This window comes from Squalius cephalus, assembly GCF_949319135.1.
Source record: "Squalius cephalus genome assembly, chromosome: 20".
In the NCBI taxonomy this organism is placed as follows: domain Eukaryota; kingdom Metazoa; phylum Chordata; class Actinopteri; order Cypriniformes; family Leuciscidae; genus Squalius; species Squalius cephalus.
The window spans coordinates 5,010,835-5,023,306 of record NC_137141.1 but is presented as its reverse complement, the minus strand read 5'-3'; the positions used below and the strand labels follow the sequence as shown (position 1 = coordinate 5,023,306).

Sequence of the window (12,472 nt, the reverse complement as noted above, 5' to 3'; positions counted from 1 at the left end):
ATTATTCATACTTACAGGTTGTGATTCTGAGCAGCAAGCTGGTCTAAATAAACTGGGTACTGACCCATCTCAGAGCAAGCGTTTTGCGAATCCCGTGTTGAACTTCGAGATTTGAGAAGCAGTCATGTGTTTGTGGGCGTGTCAAATTGTTCGCGGGCGTATGTTGTACGTTGTCACAACGTACAACATAGGCGGGCATTATGCAAATTTATTTTCTGGTGTAAAACCGTAGAGCAGGATTCGAATGAAAAACGACTCTTGTTGGCAGTTCACTGTCGATTTGGGAGACAATAACTTTATTTATCGTGCATTTTATTTATTTAACTTTGCATAAGGTTTCACAAACAGCTATGTTACACACTGCATGAAAGGGAATATTCGAACAAACATAATGGGGCACTTTAAATCTAAAAACTAAAAATATGTTATGGCAAAATAGTTGTGCATTAAAAAAAAATAATTCAGACTAATAAATTAATAGAAAAATGTTCATCATAACATGACATTTATTATAAGTCAGCAAAATTAATCCCCTCAAAATATTTTTTAAATGCTGTTGCACGCTAATTGTAAAAGTAAAGATGAGTTGTAAATTTAGGAAAGTATTATTGATGTGTGATATAAAGGAAAACTTTCCAGTGTCTGGTTAAATGAATTAGCTATTACATATAATTTGGTAGTACAACGTGAAGTATTGCACATTTCATTGGATCACAGATCAATATGTGTTTTGTAAAACGTTTGCAGCAACTTTTTTTTATTAAATTAGAAGCACATAAGATCTGAGTTTGGTGGTTGTAGCTCTATAGAGTATACAGTCAACAATTTTAGTTCTATAATTACAATAATACGTTTAAATAGAATAACAGTATGGTGTCTTCTCAAACCATAGAATAGGTCTAGCCTATATGCCATTTAGTTATCATGGTATTTTTGTTTTCTCTGTGTGTGTGTGTGTGTGTGTGTGTGTGTGAGAGAGAGAGAGAGAGAGAGAGAGAGAGAGAGAGAGAGAGAGAGAGAGAGAGAGAGAGAGAGTGTGTGTGTGTGTGTGTGTGTGTGTGACTCACTGAGGACATTTAACACCAGTCTTCTCACGCGCTTCAGAGAGAGAGAGCGAGAGAGAGAGAGAGAGAGCGAGAGAGAGAGAGAGCAGATTCAGCTACGTGAGATGCGAACATCAACTCTGTTTTCTTTCGACAGCTGGAAAAAGTGAGTTATATGACTTACTATTCATTTCTTTCAATGTGTTTTCTGTGTGAGACAAAAAGTTCTTGACGTTCTCGCTGAAACAGTTCATCAAGTGATTTTGTATCGATCTCTAATGGAGATTAATGTGGGATCCTGTTTAACTGTGGCTGGATTATTGATTAAAACGAGTCTTATCAGTTTTCTTCATCTGAATCGATTCGGTCATTTGGAGGTCATTTTTACAGAAAAATAACAAAAACGTACAGACACTGTAATGAAAGTGAATGGTAAGAGAGCAACGGATGACATATTAAACGAAACTAAGCAAGTTCAGATAAATCAAAATACGTATTATATATCCTTTATTAATGTTTTTGTTATGTCGCATTATTTTAACCACCCTTTGTTACCTTCAGTAGTCATATGGTGTTTATTTTATTTAAATGATTTAATTAACAACATGCTGTTAGATGCAGTGTAGTATATCGTCCTGTCATGTCAGTCCATTTTTAGTTTTAGTTTTGTTGTGGTATATTTTGACTGTAGTCTATGCAGTTTTGACAGTAGCCTACATGATGACTATGGTGTGTTAATGGGACATATTACAACCACCTATGGCTTCTTCAGTTCAGAAATCCCATGTTGAAGCGGTGTTGGCAGGTGGCAGCATGCTCTGGCAGCTTTCTCATATTAAAGGACATTTGTAGCTTGTTTCAGGCTGTTAGAACATGCTTTATGCGAGGCTTTCTTGATTACTCAGAAGTTGAACGTATATTGGCATCACTGAGTTGGTGGATATTAAAAAGCTTTCACTGCTGACAGAACAAAAGTGCCAAACATTCAGCACTGATCCTGCAAACAAACATTGGTGAACTCAGATCACTGCAACATCACACAAATCCAGAAATTATGAATTGACATTTGGGTGACATCCAAGTAAACACAGGATGATGAATTTGAATTTGATTGATTGGGAGAGGAATTTAGGCACTGAATTGAATTGAATCTGTTTTTGATATGTAGAGTATTTTTTTTTTTTCTCAACTGATTGGACATATTTTTGTCAAATAAACTAAAGTTGAGCTGAAACTATGATTAGCCATCTGAGACAGATTTGAGTCTTTGCACTTGGTGTTATGTTCACTGATTAATTGCGATCACAATAAATCTTAGCCTCTGAAAGTCTGGCAGTGTCATACATTTTGCATGACAGTCATGCAAGCGCTTCAATTACAATTTCAATAACAAGGTTGTTGTTGCCTAAGGCTTGGTTACGATGTGCATCATATAATCTGATACGCAATGTGCTCAATACCATTAAAATAATCAATACACCCATCAAAACTGCATTCGGTTTGCTGCTTCAGTTCAAATCAGTGTTTGAATAGGAATTTTTACAGTAATTCTAAAGACTGGAATACACTAATGCGACTTTACACTCTTAAAAATAAAGGTTCCGAAAAGGGGATTTCACAGCAATGCCGGATAGCAACATAATTCCAGGCGCAATTCCAAATTCCAAAAACACCATTACCAAAATTCATTCCAGGTGGCTTATGTTGTTAAATATTTGTGTATTGGAATGATCAGGTTAGAAAAGATAAAATTAGAACAGCCTTCTGTCTGTGCCCTCTTGACCTCTTTGCTTGCTTTCATCACTTTCTCCTTTATTCTCATTGGCTAATCTGAACAGTTAATCAGGACGTGGGTTCAACATGCTGAACACCGCCGGGGCCCGAATAGAGCCGACATGTGGAACCCATTGCAAAAAAAAAATAGCCCGACAGGCGCTCTCCCATAGCCCAACATTGGCCAGAGGCCGATCAGAGCCAATACAAGAACCATTTTTGGTTCCCCAAAAGAACCTTTCTGTGTGCAGTTCTTAAAGTCCCCAAGTTTTTTGTATTTTAGTATGAATATGTTAGCCTTGAGTTTATATATAAGCCAGTGTGCTCCAAAACAATGACAAAATTCACATTTAGAAGATATAATCGGTCAAAACTTACGGTCTCTGACTTCAGCCGATATGGATCAACGATTTTCTGTCCAATCAAATGCTGTCTAGAATCTGAAGCTCCGCCCCCTATATTATAAATAGACACTGAAGCTGAAATCAGTCACTTGTTCACACATTTACTATTTTCTACATGGTGAATGGCACCTAGTGCACTATATAGGGCATAGGGAACGATTTAGTCAGTGTAAATATGCTTTCCACTGGTGCGAATAAAGTCTGGTTTCATGTTAGTGTCACACTAACCGAAGAGGCAACAACGGTGCCATGCACTAACACCAATTACACACTTTTCAAACTACACATCTTCGGCATGATTATGTTCCCTGTTTTGCTTTAGTAACAGCTTCATATTAAACTAAAATATGAAAAATTACACTGTGGCTGTCATGAAGCTGTAGGGGTGTAACGATACCCTCATGTCACGATTCGACACATATCACGATACTGAACTCACGATACGATATTATTGCGATACTCCAAGAGGTTAACAAAAAATGAACTGTTGATTAAATGCCAAATTTGGTATTACATTGTGTGTGTGTAAATGAATAGACTTGGACTTGGTGCTGAAACCCAAAGCACAGGACAATAGAGACACCAGAATAACAATATTCATGATTCTGAATCTGAAAATACTGAATTATTGTAGATGAATATGCTTGTGCTCTTACACTGACTAGATATATATAAAATAATGTAAGCCACTTTTTACTGGTAACATCAGACATTTGGCATCATCAGGACACACAAATATTCCCACATTGCTTTATTATACATTATATTTAACATTATATATAGTAGTCTAATGTAGTACTGACACTAAACTTGAATTTTTTTCTCACACATTCATTTTTATTTTGGGTGAATTATACACAATACATATTGTCACTATCCACGATACATATTGTTGCATTTTTGTATTGCGATATATTGTGACACGATATATTGTTAGACCCCATGAAGCTGTCAAACGCTGTGATATCAGCAAAATTTGATTGGCTATTTTTGAAAAGGGGAGGGGCTGCTCTATATGTCTCGCCCTGTCTTCCTGTTTCAGTGGAAATGACATCACCACATTGAAAAACGCTGCACGTTTCAAGGCATTTTATATATTTTATATTATATTGGATATTAAAGGTTCTTAATGGAAACATCAACGGCAATAAAGAACCTTTATTTTTAAAGTTACACTGTGTAGGATTTTCTTCCATCTAGCGGTGAAATTGTTTATGACTACCAACTGAATATTACTTTCTAGCCCCTCCCATTCAGAGGGAGTTTTAACACTTACGGTGGCCGCATTATTTCAAATCTGCCGGCAGTTGCGAGTAATCTCCCCCTCGCATTCGTCACGGTGCCACTGAATGTAAAAACGTGAAAGGCGAAGCTTGAATTACCAGGTATGTCCCTCTTTGGCACATGTATTTTCAAGATGGATGCGCAACATGGCTGCCACCATTCGAGCGACTCGCTCGTCTGTATTCTAAATGGCAGATTCTACACTTACGAGAATACTTGATTAGTTGGTAGAAGTAATTACACATGAATTAGCACATATCATTTTTGAAAGAACAAAGTGTTTTTTGCTAAGAATCAACTTAAAAAATTACACAGTGTAGCTTTAAGAGAGTCTGTTAAAGTCAACACTAGTTGCCAAATTTCAGAGCCAGTCTACAGACTTTGGGAAATCGGAGTTGTCCAATTACACAGGAAATGTGTGTATGATAGGCAGATTTTTTTTTATTTCAGATTGAATCAATCCAGTTGGAGGATATGAAACATGTTTGATATTTTGAGCCAATTTTACAGCACATGTTTTATTTGTTTCTGTGCGAATGTTGTGTTTGGAATGACTTTGGCAATGTGTCGTTTAGTGTTTGATGCCTAGTTTTTTTTTCCTAGTGGACCTAATAAACAAAATGAAAGTTCTGATTTGCATGGTGATGAGTGCAAATGTTAAATGTCGAATAACGCTTTAAAGGGGCTGTTTGGCAAGCGTTCCTAATAATGTTTTTTATAATTCATGTTTTCAGACCAGGGGATGTGTCTTATCTGTTTGAGCATGCACAGCTTCAGGGGCTTTTTTTAAATTAACAAAAAACGAACACACCCCATTGTCTGTTGCAGGACGTTGTGTGTGTGTGAGCATTGAATTGGCAAAAAACAGGTATGTTTTACACTTGTCATGTGGGCCTGATATTGAATGTCACCGTTGTGTTTTCAGCAGATCTGCTGTGTGCCGTGCCCTTCAGTGAGGAGTGATATCGAGCGATCAGGATGCTGTCGGTCGTGGTCTGTCTGCAGCTGTTACTGGTCTCTGCTTTTACGGTGAGTGAAATACTGCAGTACACTATAACCAATGGGGATTCTGCCAATAAATCACACTTGTAAAGTAGAGTACAGCTATGAACCCTGAAACAGAAAATTGTAAAGGAAAACTCCCAGTACATGGTGTAAGAGAACAAACCTTATCTACTTTAAAGGGGACTTATTATGCAAAATTCACTTTTACATGTGTAAACAACCAGCCTATAATTCCTTTTTAATCCACATAAATCAGAAGAAAATACACTGTTCCAGATTTAGGGGCAGGCGTCACAGTAGTAGCCGTGTGAGTGAGCCGCATATAGCCGCCATGCTTGTATCCTCGCTATAGCGCCTATTGATAAGGTCTACGCACATAAACTTTACAAATGTTCTGTTTTTGGATGTACAAATGAACATAAGAGTCTCCAGAGGCTCCCAGCATCCGAGCCTCTGAAGACACAGCGGATTCATTTTATTTATGAAGGGAATGTGCTGAAGAATTTAGGTAGGTTCCCACATGAGCCCCTGTACAACGGTTTACAGATGTACAGATGAAGTTAACTCCACAACAACTACATAAATTCATCAACTAACCATTCAGTAACTTCATCCCGAGTCTCTCTATCAGTGTCCGACTCCGGTTTGAACATATAAGGCTGAACACTGCTACTGACCAGTTTTGTTGTTGCTGGAGTATCCGAAGCATGAGCTGTAAAGGCTCCGCCCTCTTCTGGAAAGGGGGCGGGGATCAGCAGCTCATTTGCATTTAAATGTACACACGCTTTTGTGCTGCTCTGTATCGGAACCTTTCATACTATGATACAGAGGCGGCGTCAGCCGATTTTGCCGGGGCTTCAGCCCCGAATGTTTTGAGTGTAGCCCCGAATGTGTTTTGAAAAGTTGACTGACAAATATGAAACCGGACAATAGTAAACCCCCGAAATCATAATGTTGCCTAATTTCATTGTGCTATGGCTTTGCTGCTGTCTCTGACTGGTGATTGTTGAAATCTGTCTCTCACACAGAGACGCACCACGTGAGCGATTTAAGCCTATCCAAGTTCATCTCCAGGATTTGCGCGCAACAGCAAACAATCTCACAGCAATTTAAAACATAAATAAATAATAATAACGCAGTCAGCATCGCTGCACAGTCTTCTGTCAGACTAGATGTTTTCAGGCTATATGTCAGTAAAACTCAGAAAAACTGACTTACTGTCGTGTCAGCCGTTTGCTCGTGGCGCGCACTCTTCAATCTTGCGCAAATGCGGCGCGCCCTGTATCACGCAAAATAAACTACTAGCATGTAACGTCGTGTTCTGTCAATTAAGTATTGAAATAACCAAAAGGGAGATTAAAACTGCATCAAAACTCTATGTCGGGGCTTTTGTATTCCTTTGTAGGCTACATAAATGTTACACATTTTGGCGTAGCCCTACTCATTTTTCATTATTAATATTCTAACATTTTATCAATATTGCAAAGTCATCAAAACTGACTAAATATTTTGTGACCAAAAATGTGAAAAATAGGCCTATATCTAGCCTAAATGATTGTTCATGACATTCTTTTAACTATAAGCAACCCAATTTGTCTAGATCTGTATTATTTCCTTTGTATAATGAGCTTAAATATTGCTGCGCAGTCGTGTGATTTAGTCAGCTTGATTAACATTATTACAATGTATTCCTATTTAACTCTGATATCTAGCCTATAGCCTATATATAAGGTCCTCGAATGTGTTGGAATATTTCACCAGCATCAGCCTTTTCACAGTTTGTATCACTCCGCTTGTCTGTGTTTGCGCAACTTGTATCATTAAGCCAGTAGGTGGCGACAAGTGACTGTCTTTATGAGTGAACAATTGAAATTTAATTGAACTGATTTAATAGTGCCAAAAACATTGATTAACTCAAGAAAGAAACAAGTTGCTGAAACCAAACTTTAATGCTAAAAAGTTTACATCTATGCAAAATAATCCTTGAAAGATTTCTCATTTAAGGCCATTCCTGTTTGGAATATGTGATTGTGTATTGTCAACAATAAGCAGAAACATTTTGCATTTCCATTTTGTTGTGTGGATCATTCATTTCAACATTTATCCTCATTCTCATGTTTAAGAATCTGTTATCTTGACAAATAATTTATGCTACTGCCCACTGACATGCTTTTAAAGCTATTGTTATCAAAACATTTTGGCCTTCAAACACCTTAAAATGCACATATGTAGGTCAGAGAAATCCAAATTTTCTCGGGGGAGCATGCCCCCGAACCCCCCTAACTACCTCACATTTGAATGTGTGTGTCTGTGTGGTAATTTGGGGCTGTTGTGGCAACAGTGCCAGGACTGATTTTTTTAACCAGTCTGCCCCCTGTATATAGGCCTACAATATACATTATTCTCTGTATCGAATCATGTTATCTTATTACCCACCCCAGCCCCTGATGTTTTTAAAACCTAGAAACGCCCCTGGTTTTGCGCAATCAATATGTAGCCTTTTATTTTATTTTATCTATCATGTCTGCTGTCTTATCAAAAATCTGCACCATACATTTCAAAAGAAAAGTTTTTTTTATAGTGCATACAATTATGTTCATGCATTTTGAAGAACGTTGGAACTCTTGTAACACAAATAGTAAGTTTTAATTGCAGTTTTTAAAATCATGGTTTTACCAGATGTAGCAGTATGTCTAAACTTACATTGACATTTTATTTTTTAGATTTTACGTATATTTACCAGATTATTTTTATACCAGATTTACAAATGAGGACGTCCCTAAAGGGAGGTTTTTGGAGATTTTGTCAGGTTTTGGTCACTTCTGGTTAAAAATTTGTCCCCAAAATATAGTTAAGTAGGTACACACACTTTTTTTTCCATTTATAATGAAGTAGTATGTAGTTAATGTGGTATAAATACTCTAAACTGATCAAGAAAAAAATAATCTAGTATCGGATATGCATAAATATCAGCAGATACTCAAGATTGCAGTGTCGGTATCTGTATCTGTACTTCTATTTCATTGCAACTTTACCGTCTTATGTTATTTGATAGAAACATATGATTTCCCCACTGTTAATAGCAACCCACTGATGACTTCTGGGCTGAGTGGAGTCCGTACGGTGAATGCAGTCGCAGCTGTGGCGGGGGGGTGACCGCGAGGACCAGGACATGTGTAACCCAGCGGTGAGTCTTCATTTACCATTTTACGAAACAACGCTTCACTGTCATTGGTGAGTTATTCTGGCAATCCGTGTGTTCAGTGTTATAAGGTAGGGGGCGCTGTTGTGGATCTCCTAAAACAGTTCAGCATCTCCGGATCCAAAAACAAGCGAAGAATAAGATCTGCATAAACCAGAAGGAGCTGTTTAGACTCAAGCTGATGTGATCAGCAAACATTCAACAGCATATAAATCAAGATAGCCTAACTTTACTGAGGAAAATGCTGAACCCACAAAGAGGTTTATAACTGTGCAAGATTTGATGTGTTGATGTACTCGATCTCTGATAATTCATGTTTTGATCATCGCAAAAATTTGATTTTCTTAGTTTTTTTGTTCAAAATGTTTTTCGAAATGTGTAACGGTTTATTAACCTTTATATTAACCTTTATATTAATCTTTGCAAATCGCTAGCACGCTTCACGATGAATGCGGCTGTTTACTCTCAGGGTACATTATGGCATGTTTTCTATGTACAACGTTCTCAATATAATTCATAATCCCACGTTTATAATAAACAACGCGTTATGGTTATTGTGTTACAAATGGTGTACGCACAGAACAGAGGGGCGGGGTGAGCAAAGCTCATTATCATTTAAAGACACATGCAGGTAATATTAGTGTTTTCTACCAATACTAATGAGAATTTTTTATTAAAAGTGTATTACAAACTTTTCATTTAGACCCTAAAGGATCATAATAACTTGGCAAAAATGGCATTATATGACCCATTTAATCAAATTTAAATGCTGATGGGGAAAGAGTTAACCTTTCCATAAAGAACCTTTAACATTCATGGAAACTTTCAAATCCACAAAAGTTTCTGTATAGTGGACAAAGTATCTTTAGATTATTAAAATATTCTTTACACTAAGGGAAAATTGACTGAAAGATTCTTTGGGGAACTCAAAACGCTTGAAATCACTGCGAAATCACTCTATTTTGAAGAGTTCATCCTCTGTTCATCTTGCAAAAGGAACAGGCTATGTCTCCTTTGGCACACACACTGGTTTAGTCAAGTATGCAAGGTCAAGTATGCACAGTCTTTAAGTGGAACGTGTTACATTGTATAATTATGTGTTTGAGTGATAGGGACTTGGCTGGGGAAAGTCTTCAACAGGACATTGAGAGCTTTGGCCATAAATCTGGGTGTTGGAATCTGGTCTGCTTGTTCTGACTTGCATTTTACTCTGTGAATGGCGCTCATGAAAACATGGCAGATTGTCTATCAACTTACCACTCCTCTTTAAATGATTTTCCCAGCCCAAATTTCGTTAAATGATACTTTTGTGGTCTAATACAAACCCTTGCACATTGCCCATGCCTATAGAAACTAAACAATACAAACATGTTCCTACCAGTCAGAATCGATTCTGTCTGATTTGTTTGAATGACGTTGTTATGCATGTATGATGCATTGAGAAATCTAACAATCTAGAGTCAGAGTTTCCCAGAAACAGTTTTGACCTTGAACTCAGTAACTCACTAGAAATTTGAGCTCATAAATGCACTTCTCGCTCAAGACTAAAACGTCCCCCTCAGGCGATCTTTCTGGGACTTTCAGACATCTCTCTTCCAGCTTGGTGCGAGTGTCTCGCCTGGTGAATGAATCAGGCACCACACCCTGCCTTTTTCTTGCAGTATTACTGTCAGTCATGTGCTGACTTAACATCTAGACATACTGGAAACTCCATGCAGCTGTGTCCGCTTATTAATAATGCTATTATGTATGAGTATGGAAGAACAGGATGACTCCTCTTTGAAACACACAGGTTGAGGTGTAGTGAAGCAGACCTTGTTGTGTCTCGGAAGAGATTGAGGCATCAGCTCTCAACACACCCATAAGCACTTGTTATGATCTCTGTGCATTTGTGTGTCTGTGTGGGTGTGTGCTTCTTTAGTGAGGGTGTGTGTTTTTATGCATCCTTAGACTAGTCTATAATATGAGACACTTGATATTGTAGGGTGTTTTCACACTTTAAAGGCATTTAAAGTCCAAATGAGGAATTTTGAGTCTGGCTCACTTAAAGTGGTGAAAATCAAGCTTTTAATGTTGTTTATGTTTCTATGTGGTGTTTTTAATAAGACAAAGCATGTGTAAATTCATAAGTCGACAGCATTGCTGAGTATTTTCTCCTTAAAACTGCTGTGAACCAAAGACAGTCTCAAAAACACGCTTTGAAATCGCTGGTGTTTCTGACGTCACAAACTACCTTGTAACCAATCAGATCAACGTGTGATCGTCAACCAGTGGATCTCTGAGCTGAGTGAGTGAGTGGAGGCGGGGCTCATTTGCATATTCATAGAACCGCGTATACTAAATGAGGCAAGGGTGTCGAGTTACATTCAAGATATTTTAAGGCATGACGAATTTTGTTTTCAAGGAAAACACGTTTAAAATATCAAATTTTGGTGATCAAAGATTAATTTTAAGGGATTCAATTATTGACTACAGGAGGACTTTAAGTCTGCAGTGTGGTTCACCTATAACGTGCATCATTTTGTGGCCGTATTGTTGTCATGTTGTGATATATAGACAAGGCCAATATTATCAACTGATATTTAATGTTTAATTACCAGCATCAGCCGATATGTTTTCTGCTTGGCCAATAAGTATTGTGAGCGGGACTTTTATTTTGACAATGCTGTGCCATCTCTGTAGTCCTTTGTAGTGTTCACTGTTAATCGGCCTGTTATCGTCCCCAGGTGTCTCTAGTTTCCTTATTAGCCCTTGTGTATTTATACCCATGTATTTTGTGCTTGGTCAGTTATTTTTTGTATATATTTCATGGTTTTGTTTAAACTAATATACAATAAACAATTCTCATTAGAGTGTTCGTAGTCTGTTAGGTTAGGGTTACTAGAATAAGTTGACATGTAGCTGCAAAGTTACTTATAGTTTGCAGAATGTTTAAAGTGGACTATCGAAATAAAGTGTAACCATCCTGCTCTCTAAGAAATCAGCATCGGCCATCAAAAAGTTATCATGCTAAGCTACAGTAATGTAAAACACCAACACAAATGAGCTGACAGCATTTATCCAGATTGAGAATAAGAAGCATATTTCAAAAAAAACATGCAAAAATGATGACCTGAAGGTTTAATCAGACTGTCTTGCAATACAGTTTTCCCCCTAAGAGTGAAAACATGTCATCTGTATTTGATCTGTCTCTACAGGACTGATGGTGGTCACCGCTGTGTGGGTCCAGATAAGTCCTATCGCTCATGTAATATCCAGGTACACACTGAAAGCTCTTCTGCTCAATGACTCTTGTGCCTGAAGGAAATTAAAGCTTATACCCGATCATTTAATGGCATTGATATATTTGAGGATTTCATCTTATTTAGCATTGTATATTGATTTGTTATTTATTTATTTTTGGACATCATTAATATTTACACTATATTGATCAAAAGTTTGGGGTCAGTAAGATTTTTTTTTAAAGTCTATTCTGCTCACCAAGGCTGTATTTATTTCATACAAAACTGTACAATTGTGAAATATTATTACTATTTAAAATAACTGTTTTCTATGTGAATATTTAGTAAACTGTAATTTATTCCTGTGATCAAAGCTGAATATTCAGCATCATTACTCCAGTCTTCAGTGTCACATGATCCTTCAGAAATCACTCTAATATGAGGATTTGCTGTTCAAGAAATATTTCTGATTATTATCAATGTTGAAAACGGTTGTGCTGCTTAATTATTATTCTTTTTTTATGGAAACTGTGATACTCT

General features: G+C 37.2%; 1 protein-coding gene across 3 annotated transcripts in view; it reads left to right on the top strand.

Moving 5' to 3' along the window:
• The first annotated feature begins 1,103 nt into the window (after nt 1-1,103).
• The window catches only part of paplna (papilin a, proteoglycan-like sulfated glycoprotein), a 58,321-nt gene continuing 46,952 nt past the window's right edge, over nt 1,104-12,472 (top strand). Inside the window, exons 1-4 of one of the 3 annotated variants that reach the window (XM_079853228.1) lie at nt 1,104-1,209; nt 5,430-5,533; nt 8,593-8,696; nt 11,909-11,969. In XM_079853228.1, coding sequence (XP_079709354.1) covers nt 5,483-5,533; nt 8,593-8,696; nt 11,909-11,969 — 216 coding nt within the window. In that variant the 5' untranslated portion in view covers nt 1,104-1,209; nt 5,430-5,482. The remainder of the gene's footprint in view (nt 1,210-5,429; nt 5,534-8,592; nt 8,697-11,908; nt 11,970-12,472) is intronic. The other 2 variants (XM_079853229.1, XM_079853230.1) reach the window with 2 other exon arrangements.